The sequence below is a fragment of the Neoarius graeffei genome, chromosome 16 (assembly GCF_027579695.1).
Source record: "Neoarius graeffei isolate fNeoGra1 chromosome 16, fNeoGra1.pri, whole genome shotgun sequence".
In the NCBI taxonomy this organism is placed as follows: Eukaryota; Metazoa; Chordata; class Actinopteri; order Siluriformes; family Ariidae; genus Neoarius; species Neoarius graeffei.
In genome coordinates this window covers 30,047,412-30,071,134 of record NC_083584.1, presented here as the reverse complement: position 1 = coordinate 30,071,134, position 23,723 = coordinate 30,047,412, and the positions used below count along the sequence as shown (strand labels likewise).

The window sequence follows — 23,723 nt, the reverse complement described above, 5'->3', positions numbered from 1 at the left end:
CATGTCAACCTATACGGAATGTCCGTATTTTATACGGATTTGATTCAATAAACGTAGTATACGGGCGTACAAATAAAGTTATACGGATTCTTTAAAAAGACTTCAGTATTTATTTAGAGCTATAATCAATTCCCACGATGATAAAAGAGCGCATAAGGGCAATTCCATGTAAATGTCAACCTCACCATGCAAAAATAAAGCAACATGTAATACATCAAAACCACTCCCAGAGATATCACCTAGGCCTGTATTTTACAGATGTGAATAAGTTGAACCAATTTGTAACCAACCTAATATGTCACTGTCAGTCTTTCTTTCTTATAATGTAAAACCCAAGCTAAAATCAACTTTGATCATGTACAATTCTATATTATTGCCACAAGCCACAGAAATGTATGCTAAAATCCACAAAACAGCAAAACAATAGCCATCCTAAATATTATTTAAGAACTTTGATAGTTTTAGCTGATATTTAGAGAGTTTTTCAAAGGGTTGTGGTGGTTAAATTGCTGATTTTCTAAACATATGCCATGTCTATTTCAGACGCGTCACATCCATAACGGAATTTCGTCACATCCATAACGCTGACTTTTCCTTCCGAAACTCTGCATGAAATACAAAATATTTTAAACAAAGATTTTTTAATATTCACCTTGGACCCCTCTATCAAATGGATCTCTCCATTTCGACATTAGGTTTACGATTTCACAGAGTTTGATAAAAATGTACAGTCACCCAAGAAAAGTGATACTTTTTCTGTCACATCCATAACGCATCTTTTATTGCCGTTTTCTGGCATGCCCTAGATGTGCTATGGGAATTGTTCTTGTTCTATCACTTCTCCAGTATGGTACAGCCTTAAAATATGCAACACCTGTTTAAATACTGGGAGACAATAAAACATGCACTGGGTCATTTGTTGCCATTTTGAGTTCAAGTGTCACGTCCATAACGCTGGAATTGCTCATAACATTTACAAACGTACTGTACACCACAGAAAGCACAGCCAGCCAGTAAAGAGTCTTATGAAATCGCACGTTATCTTGTGGACTTCGTTCCACTTTTGATCATGCGCACACCGCATTGCGAGAATCCCGCCAACCGGGAAGTAACATTTTGTTTGAAAAGCGTATTTCCACATGAGCGACTTTCACTAGCGACTGAAAAGATTCTGAATGGGCGCTCCGGCAAGATCAACACAGACACTTGCTGTGACATGCAGCCTAGTGAGGTATTGGTGCAGAGTGCTAAAAAAAAAAAAAAAGCTGTCGTGGAGTACAATTCAGAACATTAGAGCAGGGGTCCCCAAACTTTTTCCTGTGAGGGCCAAATAACTTTTCCCTTCTCTGACGGCGGGCCAGGGCCAGTTTGTAACAAAAAGTGTGACGATCGCAGAGGTGTCTAAACGTAAACATTTATTGTTTTCCAGAAAGCCACACACAACCAAAAATTAGCCCTTTCTGGGATCTTGACAGGAAAAAAAATCAGAAAATAAATAATAACATTATTAATGAAATAAATAACACTATTTATGAAATAATAACCAAATAACCCTTTTCAAGTTTCTCATCTCATCTCATTATCTCTAGCCGCTTTATCCTTCTACAGGGTCGCAGGCAAGCTGGAGCCTATCCCAGCTGACTACGGGCGAAAGGCGGGGTACACCCTGGACAAGTCGCCAGGTCATCACAGGGCTGACACATAGACACAGACAACCATTCACATTCACACCTACGGTCAATTTAGAGTCACCAGTTAACCTAACCTGCATGTCTTTGGACTGTGGGGGAAACCGGAGCACCCGGAGGAAACCCACGCGGACACGGGGAGAACATGCAAACTCCACACAGAAAGGCCCTCGCCGGCCACGGGGCTCGAACCCAGGACCTTCTTGCTGTGAGGCGACAGCGCTAACCACTACACCACCGTGCCGCCCCCTTTTCAAGTTTTTCACAGAAAAAAAGACCATGGAACATTAACTTTCTTGTAGACACAACTGTTTGCAGCTCTCTCTCATCAACTTCACTCTGAAAACCAGAAAGCAAGCAGGCTATGAAACCGAACTGATACCAACACCTACCAACACAATACATTTCACTACCAGTATGATTGTAGAACGGATTTTATCTCAGTAGATTTCATTATGATTATATTTGTTTGTGCTCAGAATGGCTCATTCAAGTCAGAAAAGTAAGCTTACCTATATATGTTCATCAGTGTGAACTGTGGGCCTGCATCTGGCTGGTGAGAAGTTCAATGTCAGGTTCCATTTTAGTCACAGCAAGTCTCAAACACTGATGGAGATGTTCATCTGTCAATCTTGATCTCATCGGAGTTTTCAGGTGGTTCATGCGTGAAAAGGTTTGCTCACAGATATACGTGCTGCCAAAAACTGTGGACATCTTCATTGCGTGTTTTTTAATGTTTGGGTACGTGTTGTTTGGGAGGGCGGCATAGAAGTCAATGAGACTGTTGGGCTTGAATGCATCTTTCAGGGCATCACAGTTCTGTAACTCGGCCAATTCAAACTGATAAGAAGGCTGGGCTTCATCAATGTTGGAAACAAAGGGGTTCTGGAAAAGGCGGATATCTTTTGCATTAACATGTAGTTCACGGAATCGCACACCGAACTCCGCCTTCAGCATTTCCAGTGCTTCCACACACTTTTCAGCTGGGAACGGGACCGCTGGGTTCTCTGCAGAGAGGTTTTGGGTAGCAGGAAGATGGATGAAGTTGTTGTTTTTCACTTGATCCAAAAGCAGCGCTAGTTTCACCTCACATGCTTTTATGTGGGAATACATGTCGCAGATTAGTTTCCCTTGGCCTTGTAGCTGCAAGTTAAGGCTGTTCAGTATTTCTGTCACGTCTGTTAAAAATGCTAGGTGCCATTTCCATTCTGGGTCGATCAGCTCGGGGACCGTTTTGTCTTTTGAATGAAGAAATGCGTTTATCTCAGGTAGCAGCTCGTAAAAATGCCTCAAAACTCTGCCACGGCTCAAAGATCTGACCTCTGTGTAGTTCAGACCGGAATTGTTGGAACTGCCTGTGTTTAAGTCCCTTTGCCCTGATGAAGTTTATGCATGACGCCACAACCTTCATGACAGAATCCCACTTCAACACTTTGCAGCACAGTGCTTGCTGGTGAATTAGGCAGTGGACTTATAGCGGGGCGGTAAGACCCCGTTCTTCCATCTCCCGGTTCACGAGCCCGATCAGACCCCGAGACGCGCCCACCATACTAGGAGCTCCGTCAGTCGTGATGCTAACAAGCTTTGACCAGTCCAGGTTCAAGTCTTCCATGGTTTGGCATACTTTGCCAAAAATATCCTCCCCCGTCGCAGTCCCTTTGAGACTTTGGAGGGCTGCCAGATCCTCGCACATTTCAAAGTTTGCGCTAACTCCACGAATAAAAATTAGCAGCTGCGCTGTGTCCTGCACATCCGTGCTGTCATCCAGTGCTAATGAAAAAAAGTCATATTCTTTCGTCTTCTGCTGCAGCTGGGCATATACATTACCCCCAAGTTCTTCAATGCGTCTTGTGATTGTAGTCGCCGACAGACTCACGGCATTAAAGACATCTTTCTTCTCGGGACACACCTCCTCCGCGACAGCATTCAAACATTTCTTGACAAATTCTCCATCAGTGAAAGGTTTACCGCTGCTAGCTATCAGTTGAGCAACCCGAAAGCTCGCTCGAACAGACGACTGGTTCAGCTGAGCTTGGCGTACAAATGTGTTCTGCTGAGCTAACAGTATACTTTTTAGCTTTGAGAGTTTGTCTGCTCGCATTTGGCCTTGCAAGCTATCATACTTGTCTTCGTGACGGGATTCATAGTGTCGGTGCAGATTGTATTCTTTGAATACAGCCACTGTCTCTTGACAGATGAGACAAACAGCCTTTTCTTTGCATTGAACAAAAAAATAATCGTTTGTCCACTGCAGGTTAAATACCCTGCATTCTGAATCTATTTTTCTCTTACCTAATCTTTTCGCCATTATTCCGTGTTATTTGACAGTGGTGTGTCCAGGATTTTTTTTTTTTGAGGGAGGGGTTTCAGATGTGGCACAGACTGCAGAAGGGTGGAATAGAATGTTACGTTCTATGCATGTACAAGTCGCGATCACGCGGCCAGACTGAAAAAAAAATCATAATGCATCTCTGGTATTGTTCAGGGGGCCGGGCAAAATGTGGAGGCGGGCCGTATCCGGCCCGCGGGCCGTAGTTTGGGGACCACTGCATTAGAGTGACACTTTGTGTTTTTGTCGAACATTGGAGCTTTGTATTCATTCTGAAGGTTTATTGTTATTAATATTGAATAAAAAGTGACTTGGATATATCATTGTTAATTATCATTCAAATTTTAGGTAAATTATTTTAATTTGCATCTTATACGGATTTTATAAGGGAAATACGGATTTTGGAGGTTGGTTATGCAGGTTTGATTGACCAAAGGTTGACATGTATGGTACGTGAACCTGTCAGTACACTTCCACAGGACGTCTTACCTCAATGTTCAGACCATCCATCCAAGTGAAACTTTTTATCATCAGCACGTGACTTCGTCATGGCTTTGGAAGATAACACTTGACTGGCTTTGTCAGAATAAAGTGTCACCTTCACTGGAACACTAGGACAAGCCTGCATTGATGTCTTAGGCTGAGTGAAGAAAGAACTATTCCATCAAGAAAGCAATTCCATGAGAAGAGAAGGGTTTAGGTCTTCTGCTTTGTACATCATGTCGTGTTTTTTTCCCCGTAGTATCCTCTTACAGCTTCAGTCCATTTGGTACATGGAGCACACTGCTGACCAAGTTCAAAAAGTGCCTGAAAGTCCACACTTCTGTTTTTTAACAAGTTATACGACATCAGGATAATTCTAGCACACCGTGTCTTAGCGGATTTCCAGTTTTAAACACCGTGATCACATAAAATGTACAAGTATGCCATCTGAGACAGATATTGACTCTAGGGCATGAGTGCTCAAAGAGTTTACAGCTACCGACCTCTTTAACTGTTAAAATCCAGACCCCACTTTGAGAACTTGAGCTGCTCAGGACCGGATTGGGCCATGATGCCCCTGGTGAAAAATAAATGTGTTAAGTGTACTAAAATTTAGCATACTTTTGTGTACTTGAAGCCACACTAATCATCAATATACTTCAAGTGTGTTTATGATTAGTTAACTTGAGGCATGCTATTTTGGAACAACCTCGTCTCATTATCTCTAGCCGCTTTATCCTGTTCTACAGGGTCACAGGCAAGCTGGAGCCTATCCCAGCTGACTACGGGCGAAAGGCGGGGTACACCCTGGACAAGTCGCCAGGTCATCACAGGGCTGACACATAGACACAGACAACCATTCACACTCACATTCACACCTACGCTCAATTTAGAGTCACCAGTTAACCTAACCTGCATGTCTTTGGACTGTGGGGGAAACCGGAGCACCCGGAGGAAACCCACGCAGACACGGGGAGAACATGCAAACTCCACACAGAAAGGCCCTCGCCGGCCACGGGGCTCGAACCCGGACCTTCTTGCTGTGAGGCGACAGTGCTAACCACTACACCACCGTGCCGCCCCAACTAATTTTTTTTTTTTTTAAATTAAAATTAAAATATATTTAGTACAACTAATTTTGTACTAAATATATTTTAATTGTAATTGTAGAAAAGTGCAACTTGAAGTGTATTTAGTGTACTTTTATGTGCTAAATTACACAACTTTCACTTAGTATATTTTAGTATAATATATTTCTATAAAGTGTAATATAGTATAATTATTTTAAAGTGTGTTACAAGTGTTAGCGTGAAAGTGTGATGTTAGTATAGTTTTTTATATATGTACAAAAAGTACAATTTGTGTAAGTACATTTTCAATATACTATTGAAAATATGAATATACTTTAAATACAATAAAGCACATGTATTTTTCACCAGGGGCTTTTACAGATGTTCCTCCATCATGTGGAAGATGATGCGCTTGTGCTAAAATTGTGGTGGAAATAAGTGTTCATTAAAATGCTTCAGGTTTTTCATCATATTCCTGGATGCCATGTTAATCGTTCCTGTATTTTCTGTTCATGTAGGTTTCAAAAAAAGTTGCTGACCTTATTCTAGAGAAACAGCCGTCCTATGTTAAGGTAAGAGTTCGTGTCTTCATCTCATCATTTAAAAAAAAAAAAAAAAAAAAAGCATAATTTAATGCGTTTGCTGCTTTTCTACCCTTTTTGTTAGCTGTTTTTCTGGATATTTTTAACTATTTACCCTGCCACAGTTTACTGTTTGGACAGACACTGACAAGACTTGTCCTGCCATGTTTAAAAAAATGGTTGAAGCAGGTCGCTGAAGCTTTATAAGAATGGAAAAGATTATAAATAATAGTTCTAAGATCCACCATAGAGGTTGATGCAGAAGACGGAGGGTCTCGTGCAGTTGAAAGTCTCCGTTCATGGGTACGTTATAAATCTAAAAGAAATGCTGTACTTATGAGGATCTACTACAGAGCAAACCACTGCTAAACGTCACCTGGAGTTTCTTCAGCGCTACAGTTTACAGGGATGTAATTGAAAACAAATAATGTTTTATACAAATACAGACACGAATAGGTATTCCTTTTTTTTTTTTTTTTTTTAAAAGGTGGGGTATGAGATTTTTTTCAGGAGTATTTTTACCATATTGCTTGAAAAGCTCCTCACACCCATGTTGCAAACAGTACAATAGGAGGTTTGACCCAAAAACGAAATATTTTAATCCAGTCTACAGTGTAAAATAAAGGAAAAACGCCATCCAATCATATCGAGGTACCACCTCAAAATGATTGGATACTGACACGTCAATCAGACTGAAGCCCGCGAGCAGCCCGGCCCTTCTGTGTGTGTGTGTGTGTGTTTGTGTATATATGTGTGAGAGAGCGAGCAGCCCCTCCCCCAACCGCTGAGCAGAGAAAAAAGGGCAGCTTTCCCTCAGTGCGCTCCCTCCAAACAACGGGGATTTACATGAAAACGGAAGGAGATATTCACAAAAATCTTTAACAGTGAGTGCCACAAGGCTCTCCTGAACACACTGATGTAATTTTTTCTTGTCTGTAGTGTAAAAAATGAGGTCACTAGAGCGAGTTAAAAACGAGTGACTTTTCTGCCAAGTTTATAATGGCAGTCTATGGGGCTGAGCGCCTGTGCTCTCCTCACTTTCAGGCTTCTCATTCAAAAACTGCAAGTCTTATCATGTAGGTAGACACACTGTGTGAATCAGGACAAGTGTGGCTACTACTTTTGAGAAAATTGTGTGTGGAGTGAAAATTGGGGCTGAAAACACAGTTTAAATGAGAAAGTTTGAGCTATTTTTCCAAGCTCTCTACCTTAACGAGACGCGGGGGGTGGGAGCATGGCGAAGGCGGGCTTGTTTCTTTTCAAAATATGGCTTGCGGGAACCGTTATTCCAAAATCTCGTACCCCACCTTTAAATCAGTCGGTTTATTCTGGTAGCCCAACCACTGTCTTTCTGCGCTCCAAAATAAAAACACATTTCTGGCAGCACAGTGATTAGCAGTGTTGCCTCCCAGCAAGAAGGTTCTGGGTTCGAGTCCAGCGGCCGACGTTTTGAAAGACGGGGTCCTTTCTGTGTGGAGTTTGCACGTTCTCCTCGTGCCTGCGTGGGTTTCCTCCCATAGCCCATCCCTCTTCGAGCTTGATCAATGGACAATTTAGAGTAGCCAGTTAAGCTAACTGCATGTCTTTGGACTGTGGGGGGGGAACAGAACACCCAGAGGAAACCCACGCAGACACGGGGAGAATTTGCAAACTCCACACAGAAAGGCTCCCGTCAGCCACTGGGCTCGAACCCAGAACCTTCTTGCTGTGAGGCAACAGTGCTAACCACTACATCACCGTGCCGCCCCATTAGTTTAATTAGCTACTCTAAATAGCCCATAGGTGCGGATTGGATCTTAGACAAACAAACCTGTGAGCATCTGTAATCATGTTCAGTCTGGGATCTCTGTTGTGCGTGTGACTGTATATTGTACGCACAGGGGAGTTTGTTCATACGTTTATATAACCGATATATGTGCAGTCGTGTGTGTGGTTTTGTTTTTTTATTTATTGGTCTATTGTGATTTTGTGGTGATTTTTTTTATTTTTTTTTAAATGAACTTGTATTGTTAAGTGTTTTATCCTTCTTGTTTGGGGACTACGGATGGAATTTAGCATTTTTGCTAATTCCGGTGTATTTACACTGCATATCTCATGTATGCAGTGTTCGTTTCATACGCATTGTCCCGTCTAAATAAACAAATAAATGAAATGTGTACCTGCCACCAGATGAGAGTTTGGGTCCCTTTGGTGTGCAATAATCACACGGAAGCTAGTTGATGCCTTCCTGGATCGCCAGCCCTCAACTATGAGGATGGCAGCAGACAGACAGACAGACCATAGCGCTCTACATCCTGGCCTGTAATTCACAAAAAATATACTTTTAAAAGTTTTTTTTTTTTTACAGTCTTATACACTGCTCACAGTTCAGCATCGCTCTGTTGGGGTCTCCAAAAAGTATCGTTTGATGAACAAAAATTGTATTACCTCTGCCAAGGAGGGTATGGTTTTTGTTTTGTTTGTGTGCAGTTTGTCTGTCTGCCTGCCTACAAGCGGGATGGCACAAAACCTCCCAGCCTGATTTCTGTGAAACTTGGTGGAAGGATGTAGCATATAGCATTTTGGAGCAGATCCACAAATTTTAATTACATTTTCGCTAACATTTGCTAGAAATGGCATTTGGCCTTAGTCAGAAGTCTGCGCTCAACAATGCCATACGTCTTAAAATCCAGTAAAGTTCAGTAGTGACAAAACATAGCCAGTGTAGAAATATGATGAATCCACATTCACGGACACCAGTCATCATGACCATATCACCAGTTATCCCATCTTTGTTGTAGATTTTGATTCTATCCAGCAAAAGTTTGTTATTTCTGAAAAAAAAACCTTAAAGCTAGACGGCCTTTTGATTTTATAAAATCGGTGAAATGTACTTCCCTCTGAAATTTGGTCATTGTGATGTACGTTTATTTCCGTAATATCTAAAAAAAACCCCCAAAAACAGGCCATTCTGTGGCTGGGAAGTTATTTAATTTGAGGGGATTCCCGAGCAAATAATGTGCATGAAATCACTTGCGTCGTGCAGTCAAGCCGACAGAGGAAGTCCATGCGCGCGTGTGCACGCTTACCTTAATTGTCTTTTTTTTTCCCATCTTTCGTGTTTTACGGCAGCTGGCATCCAGTGTTGCATTACTGCCATCTACAGGTTTACCTTGACCGTGCACTGACAGTTCCATCATTCTGTCGCTAAATGAACAGCTGATCACACCGAGGTGCTCGCTGACCACCGATATTTATTAGTTTGGTCCTGCGTTTCCTTTCCTTCGCAACATAACGTCTTTTCTTCTCACTTTCCGTTACTGCAGTCGGTCTTTCACGTTTCATTCGCACACTCACGTCCTCCATTTTTCTCTCCTGTTTCAAATTTGTATCCCACAATGCCTTGCGCGAACAGGGAAAGCCCACCACGTGATGCATGATGTAGTATCTTGTATTGCGTCATGGTAAAGCAAGAAAAAATAGCGGAGAATTTAGGGCCACATTGCCTGAAATTCATTCACTGTTCTATAAAAAAAAAATAATAATAAAATTGGAAATCTGTGATTTGAATTCAGTAGTTTTCAGTCCACTAAACCAAAATAATTGGGTGTTGGGTAAAATTCTTTTTATGACCTACACTTGAAAAATCTGAAAGGCAGTATAGCTTTAACTCTTTACCCCTTAAAGCAGTTGCTACAGCCACCCTTGTATATGTACTGTATATACTGTTCACCCTGAGAACATATTTACAAGAAAAAAAGTCTAAAGACGAGGTTTTGACAAGGTTTTAGACGAGGCATCATATGTCGTCATTATGGGATATATACGGGGTTGTCATATGTCGTCATTAAGGGGTAAAGAGTTAAGTAAATCTGATAAAATATGAGTAGATGACTTTGTCAACTATAAACAGAAGTTCGCCAATTTGTTATATTTTGCGCAGGTTTTTTTTTCTTTCTCAGTGTTTCCAGGGATATAGTGGTAGGTTTCACTATTATTATTATTAGTATTAATAATAATAATAATAATAATAATAATAGTTAAAACATTTTCAGTCTAAATCATGTTTGCTTCTAGTCCAAATCTGTGTACTGTTCCAGATACTTGTAACACTAAACTAATACAGATACCGAGAGAATGGTGTTGCGTTACTCCCATAGAGGACTGATTATTTTAAGATCCGTCAGTATTCTACCATACAATGTCAGCAACAGTTTGTGGTTTAAAATATGCGTTAGAGCAATGCAACATGATGGCGTTCCAAAAAGTAAACCAAGACCAGAAATTTCCTCTCAGCCTCAAACCCACTGCAATGCCGTGGTGTGACCTGAAGAGCTCATTCAAACCAAACGTCCAAAACACGAACTGTGTTCATTTGTTTAGAGCAAAATGCCTCCTAAAGCCTAGGTCACAACCGGACGTACGATTTTTTGGCTGTGCGATTTTTGGCGTTTCCCAAATTGCTGCGTTTTTTTTTTTCGTGGAGAAAGACGCACGTTGGCCGTAAGTTTGTCTTGCAACCTGAAAAAAACGTAAGCGCCCGTAGAGTTTGTTTGACATGACAAAGAACCTCTGCGGCCAGTCTACGGCTCGAAAATCAGCACGTCACACACACGCCCTCCGTGCGTTTTTTGCACGTAGACCGACCGTAGGAGCACGTACGGCCGGTTGTGACCGAGGCTTAATGGCTACTCCGGATACATCCCCACCTCGAGAGAACTTCTCGTGTATTATTTCACCTTTATGCTAAAGGACTTGTATGCTTTTTCTATCACTTGGGTTTGTTTTTTGTTTTTTTAGATTTATGATTTGGGGCTCATTTATATGAAGAAATTTATAAAAAGTTCACCGACTTTTGTCACAGCTGCAGGCTGCACTGATGAAATGATGTTTGTAGAAATGTAAACCCACACGTTATGATTCATAGACGGTGCCGCTAACAGACCTGTTAATGAGAGTGCGTTTTGATCTCGGGAACAATATCCGTGTGCTTTGGGATTAAAGTCGTGTGAGAAGAAAGAGTTGAGGAGCTGCATGCGTTCTCTTCAGCCTGTTTCTCCCCCACATCCCACACTGGATTACTCTGGGATATTTTTCTCAGACTTTTGCATGGCCAGACTGGCCAGGCTTTGATCAGGAAGCGGTTGGATTTTTGCTCTCCTCCTGAGACTCTGCGCTGTGGATTTGTGGATTCTGGCCTGGAGGGGAAGGAATTAATCTTTGTGTCTCCTACAGACGGATTAGTAGATTGCTGAAATTGGCTGTCAGGATGAGTGGTTTCTCTGTTACTCATCTTTTTAACGTTATATGGAAATACAACAGCCAAAGCTTTAAACATTATTCCTCTCCATACACAACGCTTGGCAGAAAATCTGAGCTTTATTTACACATAAATGAAAGCAAGCTGTATTTCCAACCCTGTGTCGTTTGAAAAAAAATTTTTTTTTTAAACTGCTCTCTGGAAAGTTGCCAAGTGAATTAACTTGCTAGTGGGCAGCGCACTTGTCTGTTGGGTAATTAGTCCATTTTTTGTGTCTAACTAAAAGAGTCCAGTGGGAAGACCAGCCTGCTGAGATTATTATGCCGGCTTGTCCCATAATTAAGTTTTGTTTCATTTTAATTTGGATAATTGCGGTCGGAAATTTACATACAGAGACATGAATGTCATCATGGACATGGATGTCATGGCAATATTGGGCTTTCACTGATTTCTGAATGATTGGAGCATCTTTAATAGAAAAAAACCAAAAGTATACATACAGGGTCAAAAATATTCATACAACTCGCACTCCCCCTGGGTTCTGAAAAATATTCTCCACTTTTTTTCCTTAGAAAATAAAGTCAAAGAAGCATTCTTCACTTTTTCGTAGTCTGTATTTTTTTTCTTAGTTCCCGACTTATAAAAGTGCACTTAAAGGAACAGTCCACCGTACTTCCATAATGAAATATGCTCTTATCTGAATTGAGACGAGCTGCTCCGTACCTCTCCGAGCTTTGCGCGACCTCCCAGTCAGTCAGACGCGCTGTCACTCCTGTTAGCAATGTAGCTAGGCTCAGTATGGCCAATGATATTTTTTGGGGCTGTAGTTAGATGCGACCAAACTCTTCCACGTTTTTCCTGTTTACATAGGTTTATATGACCAGTGACATGAAACAAGTTCAGTTACACAAATTGAAACTTCTGCGCGCTTCGGCAGCGCATTGATACGGAGCTCAGATATCAATGCGCTGTCGAAGCGCGCAGAAGGTGTTAGTACGACTATCGTTATAGTGCGGACTTTCCATAGCATAGAAAATCGCTACGTTTCAATTTGTGTAACTGAACTTGTTTCATATCACTGGTCATATAAACCTATGTAAACAGGAAAAACGTGGAAGAGTTTGGTCGCATCTAACTACAGCCCCAAAAAATACCATTGGCCATGCTGAGCCTAGCTACATTGCTAACAGGAGTGACAGCGCGTCTGACTGCGTCTGACTGACTGGGAGGTCGCGCAAAGCTCGGAGAGGTACGGAGCAGCTCGTCTCAATTCAGATAAGAGCATATTTCATTATGGAAGTACGGTGGACTGTTCCTTTAATACAGGTTTATACCAACCAAACTGGTACAATTCAAATATTTGTACAGGCCTCTCCATTACATATAAAATTTAGGCTCCACTCCAGCCTCTGATTTAAAAAAAAAAAAAAAAAGACTTGATTTTGGGCAGCCTGTGCACCATCAAGCTAAAATAAACCTCTTTAGTTTGAGCTTACTTCAGGTTATTTTAGCATGGGATTATTCAAAAGAGGTATGAGGACTCCCTTTAGTCTTTACTTCAACACAAAACTCGATTTACAATTGAACAGAGTTGAGAAGAATCTTGGAACAACCAACGGTGAGGGAATCAGAATTTCCTGGTGATTTACGAACCGAACACAGAATGACTCCATGACACCATTTTTCCATCATGCGTTCGCCACGGGAACTCAACACGCCACGCCGCCTGAAACGTAACTCCCTTCAGTCACTTGCTGGTTGACGGCGCTTTCATTATGGCTTTTTTTTTTTTAATAATTAATAAAAAATTTTAAACTGACCCCTGTATTACCGACACTGCCCGATGTGCTGTGGGCCACGATCGGGGCTCTGAGTGTGCCTCCCCTGTGGCTGTTTCTGCCCTTAAGTCATCTTCAGTGCTTGAAGAAACCTGCCCCAAAAAAACTGTCGGCTTAGACTGCGCTATTGTTTGGTTCATGCAGAGATGATTACACCACCACACCAGGCCGATTAAAACGCATTGCAACTGGTCAAAAGCTTGGTGCTCATTTGGTCGTTATGTGTAGTCTTTTTTTTTTTTTTTTTATTGGTCACAAGCACTTGCTCATAGTTTACACTTTGGCTTCCTGCCGTCTGTCCACTGGGGTTGGATTTTGGCAGGTGGAGGGATTTCTAGAAAAGATGACTTACTGATAAAGATGACAAATACATTCGTCACTGTGATGAATGTTAGTAATTTTCGCTTCGTCGCTGATGGATTATGCTCATCAATGATTAGTGTGACGAGCGCCAGCGGAAACACTGTACAACACAACTCTTTGTTAAATGTCCCATAGCAAGTTTCAACTTGACCAGATGCTTTTGGTAGCCATCAACAAGCTTCTGGCAGAATTATGGTTGGATATTTCGCCGCTCCTCTAGGTGGAATCAGGAAAGTTCAATTAAATTTTTGTGTTTCCTGACACAGACCCGACTTTAAAGCACAGTCCACGTATTTTCGATAGGATTGAGGTCAAGTCTTGTTTTAAGCTTTAGCTTGCTTTATCCATTCTCCAACCAGCTTTGGTGTGTGTTTGGGATCACTGTCCTGTTGGAACACCCATCGAGGTCCAAGTTTCTGATGCTTTGAGGTTCTGCTGAAGTATTCTGAGGTACAACCTCCTTCACAATTTCATCCACATTGTGCAATGCACCAGTTCCACTGGCAGCAAAACGGGCCCACAGCATGATTAACAGCTGGTACAGTGTTCCTTTATACCTCTGATCATTGTGGCCAAACAACTCTTTGTCTCATCTGACTATAAGACTTTCCTCCAGAAGGCTTTTTCTTTGTTCGTGTGGTCCGCTGCAAACATTAGTGTTGGTAACTCGCCAGCGCCCCCTATAACGATCCCACAATTTCCTTGCGCGCTCCACCCGGATGTGACGTGAAGTGGAACTGCTTTAACTGTATCGAGAGCGCCTCGATTCGCTCTCTCATGTTCTGACTACTGGAGTGGTCGGACGGACTGTAGGCACGCAAGCTACAGTGTTGAGACTAACCGCTATTGTCTGAGAACAGCCTGTTCAAATTAGTTTCGGCCGAACTTTTGAACGACCCGCTAAGTTTCAGCGATATAGTGGTTTCGATTCTAAACCTTTGCAAAGTTTAACTACAGTTAAGTAGTTTTCCACGCTAAGAGGCATTTGCGGACAGCTTCGCTCCTCTCAGCCTTTTTCTCGTCGACGCATCACCGGAGGTTTCTCCTGAAGCACCGTGGGCCAGCTAGGCCTTCATCTCCCTGCTTCGTTAGCCGCGGTTGGACGCAACGCGCCGCTAACCTCCTCTCCTCGGACTGCGACCCTCAGCGCGGACATCGGAGAAAGAACTTCCATCGCATTGAGTAGGCACTTGGGCAAATTTTTAATTTGTAGCTTATTCAGATGGTTGTTAGGGTCATGTTTAAGCTTTGAGCTGTTTAGCATACCCGCTCAGACACGGAAGGTGTTTGTTTGTTTTTATTGTTTGTTTTGGTTCTGTTTTTTTTTCTTTGAACTTGTTAGACAGGGTATCTTGCATGATATCTTTCCTTAACTCCATTGCTAGCTTCCCTATCTGATTAGCAGCGCAGCGACAAGTTTGTTATTTTAAGCTCCGAGGCTAGACCGCTACAAGGCCTAGTTCTCTCCATCCAACACATATACACACTCTCTCACACTCTTTCTCTCTCTCTCTCTCTCTCGCGTTGAGTTCTTTGCTTAGATAGTCTGTTGGAAATTGTTGTTAAGTGCAGTGTTTGGATCCAGCTGTAGCGTGGTCAGATTCTCCTTAGCAACTTATTGCTAGCTACCTCAGGGTGATACGCTAGCTGGTAGGCTTGTGTTCTCGACTAGGCCTGCAGGCGCCATTTTTCCGACGCCATTTTGATACCTTCCTCATTGAGTTACCTGTGATACGACACCTAGGCACTGACCGCCATTTTGTTTAAGCATTGCCAGAGTGGCTAGCATTAGCATCTGCCCACAGATACCTACACAAAGCACACATTAGCCACAGAGCTAATCCTTTGTTCTATTTAGCTAACATTCCTTTGTTTTAGCTAACATTCCTTTGTTTTAGCTAACGACAAGCTAGGTCACACACACACACACACACACGCATCGGCTTGCCCTAGCCTCACACACACGCACACACAAGGGATTCTTTTCTTTTTTTTTCCTTCTATCTCTTTCTCTCTCTCTTTCCCTCAAATTTATAGTCCAGGTGTAATTGTTCCATTGTTTTGTCTTGTTATTACCTTTGCTGACATTGAATGTATTTTGAGTTTATTATTATTAGTGAGTAGTAGACAAATAAAAGCTAATAAAATTGAATTGCATTTTACTTGTTCCTGTTGTTTATTCACAAGGTCAACTATTTAGAACTCCTTTTTCCTTCAGAATTTAGCTTTTGTATACAACTGGGTTTCCCATCTAATACAGAGCTACCATTAATCTTGAATGTAACCATTCACGGTGAGTGTTAAGATTAATAATTTAAGATTTTATGAGACTGATCTTTATTTATAAATTGATTAATTTAATTATCAATTATCACATAATTTATAATTTAATTAATCCCAATTCAACCTACATTAAAGTGGTGCCCCGTGTGAGGCATAGTTTAATGACCTTGTGAATTTCTCAACAATAACTTGTAAACTGCTGTATACCCAAAATCAACTGCCAAGGTATAACACAGATGACTTTAATGGTGAATCATTAACAGTGTGTTAATCACAGAACTGAAATTCAGCTGCCAACCACAGTTAGCTGATAAACTGGTTTAATTGATTAGTACATTAGAGTAATATCTAATCCAAGTACTTAATTAATATTATTAATAATAATAATCATTATTGTTAACTAATTATTAATTGAGCTAATTAATACAAGTGAAACATTAGTGAAAACAAAGTAGCTAAGAAACCACATCAATTATTTAGCAACTTGGATTAAATTAAATTCTAACCTAATCAACCCCTAGTATTAATTTCCTTTAAGTTAATTAATACATTTCGAACAAAATGTCGCGTTCCCCATCAAGGGAGTCAGAAGGGCCCCTCCTCTCTCTCTTCGACGTTGTAGGCGATTTAGGCCAAGTCCCGGAGGATAGGAGAAATTACTTCTGTGATCTGGACCAAAAGGCTCGCTTTGATGAAATACACATAGCCGTTAGGGAACTTAAGGAGCGTACTATGACTCTCCCAGAAGGGCTACCCAAATTGTTCATGATCTACTATAAGGAAATGGAACATGTGTGTATGACCCTCGAACAAGAGAAAAGAACACTAAAACGACAACTGGCCGAAGCTCAAAGGAGAGCAGAAAGCGCGGAGAGTAGCCTCGTGGGCCTGAGAGCCACACAAGATGAACTAAAGCGCGAAATAGAATACCTCAGAGAAGAAGTGACGCAAGCACGTCGCTCAGATGAGGGATCGGCCAAACCCTCCCAAGAACAGAGTTCCGCTCTGGAGGAGGAAGAACCTGAGCTTAGAACGGTAGATCAGACACCGCACTCAAGCTCAACTCGCGTGAAAGTCGCACGATCGCCACCTCGTGGCGCTGGGAGTTTTTACTTTACTCCCCACTACACCCCCTCGCGCTTCAATATCGCTGCAGCCTCTAGCCCGCAGAAAACGCCGCGCTACGTACCCTCAGACTCCTCTGACGGAGAGGCCGCCTACAAGCCGAAACGCAGACATAGGCGATATGAGAGCAGCTCAAATAGCGAAGACAGCGAGGACCCCTACGGGTCAAAATCAAAACGCCTCGTCGCAGAACGCAAAACTAGGATCCGCCAAATCGACGTCCTTGCGAAAGACATAGAGCGTTTTGAGCCGGAAAATCATAGACACCGAAGCGTTAATGATTATTTCCGGGAAATCGAGCGTAGCCTCCTGGACCTGCCAGAGGCTACGTCGCATGAAAAGGCCAGACTAGTCTGGAAAACTTTAGGTAGCGGCATACGAGCATTCGTTGAGACCCTACCGCAGTCAGTCCTCGACAACTACAAGAAAATACGTAAGTACTTGAAAGAGGAATACTCGTTGTACGAGGACGAGACTGCTGCGACGATGGGTGCTATTCTGATCAGACAGAAACGAAGCGAACACCCTCGCGAGTACTACCGTCGGCTCCGCGCAGCGTACTTTCAGGGCAGAAGCGAGCCCGGGCTAGAGGAAGATCGCAACTTCAAGTCCCTCTTCCTCCATAACCTTCACCCGTGCATCCGTAACCAAGTAACACTCGCGTGTCGCCAGCGCCCCCATACTATGAGAGAAATGCGTCGCACCGCACAACTAACGTGGGAGACGTTCGTCCGACCCACAGACCGCCACGAGGACGATCCCAGAGTCCTCAGCCTATATGAGCAGGAAGGTCAGTCCTTAGGCCTAGAAGGGGATGAAGCCCCAAACCGCGGGCCCCCTTGGGCGAACCCAAACCCCGGCCACCAGACGTCGAGTCAACCCAAAGGTAACTGGAAAGTTCGACAAGCTGGAGCCAAGGGGGAACAGGGCCCCAACGCCAAAGGGCAAGGTAACCGCAAACCTGGCAGTCACGGCCCTAAATCTCAGAATAGCGGACAGTCAAGGCCCCATCGCAACTCCTCTCGAAGGGAGCGGAGCCCTAAGCTAGCTACCGCTAAACAAGCCAACCAAGAGCCGCTTGGGATGGCAGAACTGAGGGCTGAATTAGCACGGATTAAACAAGCCAACCAAGAGCCGCTTGGGATGGCAGAACTGAGGACCGAATTAGCACGAGTTAAACAACTGCTGAGCAATAAGAACAGGAAGGGCAAGCCGAGCAAGGACAGGGACGAACCGTCAGCATGACTAGGCCGGGACCCATCCCCACCACCACCGCGTGTCTACCTCGTGGGGTGGGGAAAGGACCCCTGCCCAATAGGCAGCGATGAGTTGAAACCACCCCCTCCGTTAGTGAAGCCTGACCCGCAGGATGCACCCCTGACGCAGTTTCTTGGAGATTTGGTTAGGAAAGGCAACGCCAAGCGTATCTATACCCCAGTTGTGGTAGAAGGCAACGTTTCCCTCCAAGCTCTCTTAGATACCGGGTCAAAAATCACCCTGATGTGTTCCAAAGTCTTCGCAGAGGTTTCTGATGCGCGGCGCGCGCAAGGTAGACCCATCAGAACCGAACGTTGTGACGTCAACTTGGTTAGCTTCACCCAGAATCAAGCCCCAGTAACAACCATTGCATGGTTAGAACTCACCTTCCAGGGCATGTCCATCACTCACCCCACTTACATCTGCTCTGTTGGGGTAGAACCGTTCCTCATTGGCCAAGACCTACTAGATAGGCTAGCGCCCCTCATTGACTGTCGTCGTGGGCAACTGTGGGCCCAGGTCGCGTCCCCACAGACCCCAGATCCTCGTCGTCACGATCGAGCCTGTTGCGATGAAGTTAGCGTGGAGGCTACTCCACCGATAGCTGAGTCAGGGCAGGTCCCCGAGAACCTCGAGACCACTCCGCTCCACCCTGAGCCGAGTCAAGACGCACCAAACTCAACCGACACTCTTCTCAACCGCAACGCGCTTGATGGCCACCCGTCTTTCCTTTGCTTTCTTGGCGAATCTGCCCCAACCAGGTACTACCCCTGGATATCTGGCAACATTGCTGTCAACGGCGTCACGGCACCTGGCGTCAGGTTAGCGCTTTGGTCAGAGAAGTCAGCCATCAGCCAAACGTGGTTCGACATAGTGCGTCAGAGCACTCCTTCCCCTGTCTTTGTGCAGAAGAGCCACCGGCTACTGTCAGCCGAACAACCCCAGAGCCCCATCAAAGCCACAGGCGTCTGCGCCGTGTCGCTCGCCATCGGTCAGAGAGAATTCCTTCATTTCTTGAGTGTCGTCCCCGGACTTCCTGACCCACTGGTCATTGGGGCAGACATCTTGGTCAGACTGGGAGCCCAACTGGACCTAGTCAACCGGGTCATCTGGACCCAAGCCGACGCTGCTAAGCACCCGTTCCAAGCTGACCCGGAACAAATGCGGTCAGGACAAACGATTCCCCAAGCCTGCCATGTCACTAGCGAATTTGACATTGTCATTCCCGCTAGGACTGCTGGTTCCCCTCTTAAGCTGGTCATCATGAAAGACCAACAGTTTCGTAGCCCCCAGGCGTTCTTCCAGCCTCTCAGATTCTTCATGGAGCTCGATTTAGCCGTGTGTGGGACTCCGCTGCTTGAAGTGAGTCATCGTTCCGCTTACCTCCTGGTTCAAAACTCCACGCGGGACGCCATCACGATCCCCGCCCGTCGGCCTTTAGGCCTTCTGATAGACCAGGCATTCCATGACTTTGAACTCACCATTCCAGTCATTGGTGAGCTGCCAACGCCGGACACTCATTCCGATCCAGTGGAACCTCCCTGGATCACTCTTCCTTTCCACATGATCCGCGTCGAACCTCACGACATGCTTTGCGACGAGCGCATAGTCATGACCAAAACTGACACCCCGAAACACATGCTGGTGTATGCTCTTGCCACGCAATCGAGCAACGACACCCCTGCAACTGAGGTCGTTGATTCAGCTCTAGGTGAACCGTACCCAGGCTTTGAACGAGAAGTTCAACAACAGCTGGTGAAAGCTGACAGCCTGACCACGGACGCCCAGAGACGACAGCTCCGTGAACTGTTCTACGACTTCAAGGCGATCTGGGCGCGAGATTCCAATGACTGCGGAGTCACGGACATCCACACCGTCCGAATCCCAACAGATCCGAACGCTCCACCGACGTTCGTGCGGCAATACAAAATCCCGTTAGCCGCATACGACTCAATACAAGAAACACTGGACACTCTGCTGGAAAAGCAGATCATTCGTGAGTGTAACTCGACTTACAACTCCCCCTTGTGGCCGGTGCTGAAACCGAACGGCAAGTGGCGTCTCACCATTGACTATAGGCAGCTGAACAAGCAAGTGCCCTTGTCAAGATGGCCCATGATCCATCTGGATCAAGAACTTGCCAAGGTGAAGGGTGCAAAGTTCTTCTCCACCGCCGACGTGGCGAGTGGATTCTGGACCATGCGCGTGGATCCAGCTGACCAGCACAAGCTGGCCTTTTCCTTTGGGAACCGCCAGCTAACTTTCAACCGATGTCCGTTCGGCTACGCGAACTCCCCCGCTGAATTCAACATCTTCTTGCATAAGGCAATGAGCGATGCCGCAGCTCGTGGCAACTTGATCTATGTCGATGACATCCTCATTAGGTCACAGACTTTTGATGCACACCTCGAAGAGATACGCCATGTTCTGTCTCAGCTGTCCAGAGCAGGAGCGAAGCTCTCTGTCACCAAAGGGCAGTGGTGTCGCACCAAAGTTGAATACGTTGGACTGTGCGTCGGGCCAGATGGCATTGAACCCCAGTCAGGGAGGGTGCGGGCTATCCAAGACATCAAAGCCCCATCCAACGTACCCGAACTCAGGAGCTTCTTAGGGGTCTGCAACTACTCCCGACAGTTCATTGAGGACTACGCGGACATAGCACGACCGCTCACCGAGCTCCTCCGGAAGGATAAACCCTTCCAGTGGAGTGACCCTCAAGAACTCGCGTTCAAGAGCATGAAGCAGAAGCTCTGCTCCGCTCCCTGCCTCGCGTATCCCGACAAAGACAAACCGTTCTTCTTGGAGGCTAGTTTCTCCACCCACTGCCTGAGCGCTGCACTGTCACAGCAGCATGACAAAGATCGCCGTGTCGTAGCATACGCCAGTCGGCCCCTCAGTGCTGTGGAGTTTAAATTTTCAGACTGCGAAAAAGCCCTGCTGGCCACGGTCTGGGCCGTTGAACACTTTCGCAGTTACATTGGTGGCCAGAAGGTGGTGATAGAGACCAATCATCAACCGGTCTCGTTCTTGAACAGCCAGAGGCTGAGAGAGGGAAGAGTTTCGAACAGTCGCATCGCAGCTTGGATGATGGCACTACAGGGCTACGACGTCGAGGTGAAGTATGCCCAGAACCACAAGATGGTGCTTGGCCGAGGGCTGGCGGAATGCCAGCATTGCGACTGCGAGAATAGTCCAGATCAAACCGAACTAACAACCGTACCTGCTCTCCCCTCCGACCACCACTACTATGACGAGAACGTCTGCAAAGACCTCCCCACCGCTTACATAGATGGATGCTCATTCCATCATGAATGCAAAGTGCAAGCCGGTGTCGGTATCGTATGGGCGAACGGCCCTATACAAGGGAAATACCAACACCGACTCGGGGCTAAGACTAGCCAATATGCGGAGGTAGCAGCCGTGCTCATCGTCCTGCAACAAGCTGCCCGTGAGAACATCAAGCGGTTAGTCCTCTGCTCTGATTCAAATTATGCCAGGCATAGCTTCGTCTCACACTTTCCCTCGTGGAAGGTGCAGGACATGAAAAATGCAAGGGGCAAGGAAGTGAAACACTCCGAACTCTTCCTAGCATGCGATCGACTCGTAACCGAACAGGGAATGTGCGTCTATTGGAAGAAGGTGAAGGGACATTCTCAAGTCCCAGGACCTGACAAAGTCGGTAACGATGAGGCAGATGGCCTCGCCAAAGCGGGAGCCGTAGACGGCCCCCTTTGGGAATTCCAGCCGCCATGGCTTCCCGAGACGCCACGCCATGACGTAACCGCGATTACTCGCCGACAGGCTAGAGCAGGTCAAACTGACGCAGTACCCCAAGCAGGAACAGTGCAACTCGGCCGACTGCCCCAGGATGCCGACCTGGTGTCTATGCAGGAAAGGGACCCCGTGATCCACCAAATCCGTAAGTTCCTTGCGGACCCCGTGGCGTCCCCAATTTCCCCACAAGAGTTGCAACAGTCCCGAGACTTAAATCACCTTCACAATCTCAAAAACGGCTTAAAACTCGAGAAAGGACTCCTGGTGTACACACCACGCAACCAGGGACCTCCCCGGTGGGTCGTGCCCACAGATCATAGGGGGGTCATGTTGCAGTACGCTCACGACAGCCCGTGCGGGGGCCATAGGAACGCTCAGGCGACCTACCAGACACTCCAACAGATTGTCTATTGGCCCTTCATGATTCAGGACGTTACCGAGTATGTTAAAGGGTGCTTGATTTGCTGCCAATTCCGACCAGCCCAACCGTTGAACCGCGCCCCACTGCAAAGCAAAGGCATCTCATTCCCCTGGTCTAATCTCCAGATAGACTGGGTCGGACCGGTGCCGAAATCAGCTCGAGGTAATAAGTACCTCCTGACCGTCACTTGCGCGTTCACGAAGTGGGTGGAATGCTTGCCCGCCCCAAACGAAACCGCAGAGACCACCGCTCTCCTTCTTATGAACCATGTGTTCAGCCGTTGGGGCTTGCCCCTATCCATTGATTCCGACCGAGGTACTCATTTCACCGCAGAGGTCATGAGAGTGTTGTGGGAGATGCTCGGAGTCGAGGCAAAATTCCACATCGCGTATCATCCTCAGTCTTCCGGTCAGGTCGAACGCGCCAACCAAACCATCGTGAGCATGCTTCGCAAGTATGTGAGTCACCATGGCAAAGATTGGGACATCAAACTCCCTCTGGTGCTGATGGCCATTCGGTCCACTCCTCACCGCACCACCGGAGTCACCCCGTTCGAAATGATGACTGGCCGTGAAATGGTTCTTCCCTTACACCTCCTCTACCGACCAGAGGACCTAAGCGTTGCCACTGCGTACACCGCACACCAGTACGTCACCGACTTGCAACGCCACTTGCAGGCCACATTTGCGTGGGCCCAGGAACACCTCGAAAAGAGTGCAAAAGGACAGAAAGCTTACTACGACAGAAAGGCGACACACCGTGAGTACGAAGTAGGCGACAGAGTCCTATACTTCAATTTCACCAAACCGGTAGGAGTAGCCAGGAAATTCTTACCCCGTTGGTCCGGCCCTTTCGAAATCGTCGGTAAACTGTCCCCCGTCGCCTACCGCATCAAAACTTCGAAGCCCAGCCAGGCGCCTTCGTATAGATGGGTCCATAGCAACCAAATAAAGCTTTTTGAGCAGTCCACACTCCATAGGGGGGTGGACAAACAGTAAGTTATAGCCTGCCCAACTTAGTTGCATGCCTCTCAATCCATAAGCGTGCATCTATAAGTAACCACCCTTGTTACCACTCAAATCGGAATAACAAACTCCTGTATGTTGCAGAAATCCAGGGTAGACTACTAACTCAACAGGAGGAGCTGCAGGGCCTAGGCAAAACCCTGCAGGGAACCATACTAACCGTTAACATGCATTCTACATTAATCAAGAACACAGTACATGCCGTAGACAGGCTAGCAGCAATCATGAGAAGCGAAGTCAAGTACGT

The 23,723-nt window shown here is 45.4% G+C and overlaps 1 protein-coding gene across 2 annotated transcripts in view; it reads left to right on the top strand.

Moving 5' to 3' along the window:
• vps50 (VPS50 EARP/GARPII complex subunit) overlaps positions 1–23,723 on the top strand; it is a 457,944-nt gene that overhangs the window by 61,101 nt on the left and 373,120 nt on the right. For both annotated transcript variants that reach the window (XM_060942755.1, XM_060942754.1), the window contains exon 5: positions 6,089–6,142. In XM_060942755.1, the coding sequence (XP_060798738.1) occupies positions 6,089–6,142 (54 nt within the window). The remainder of the gene's footprint in view (positions 1–6,088; positions 6,143–23,723) is intronic.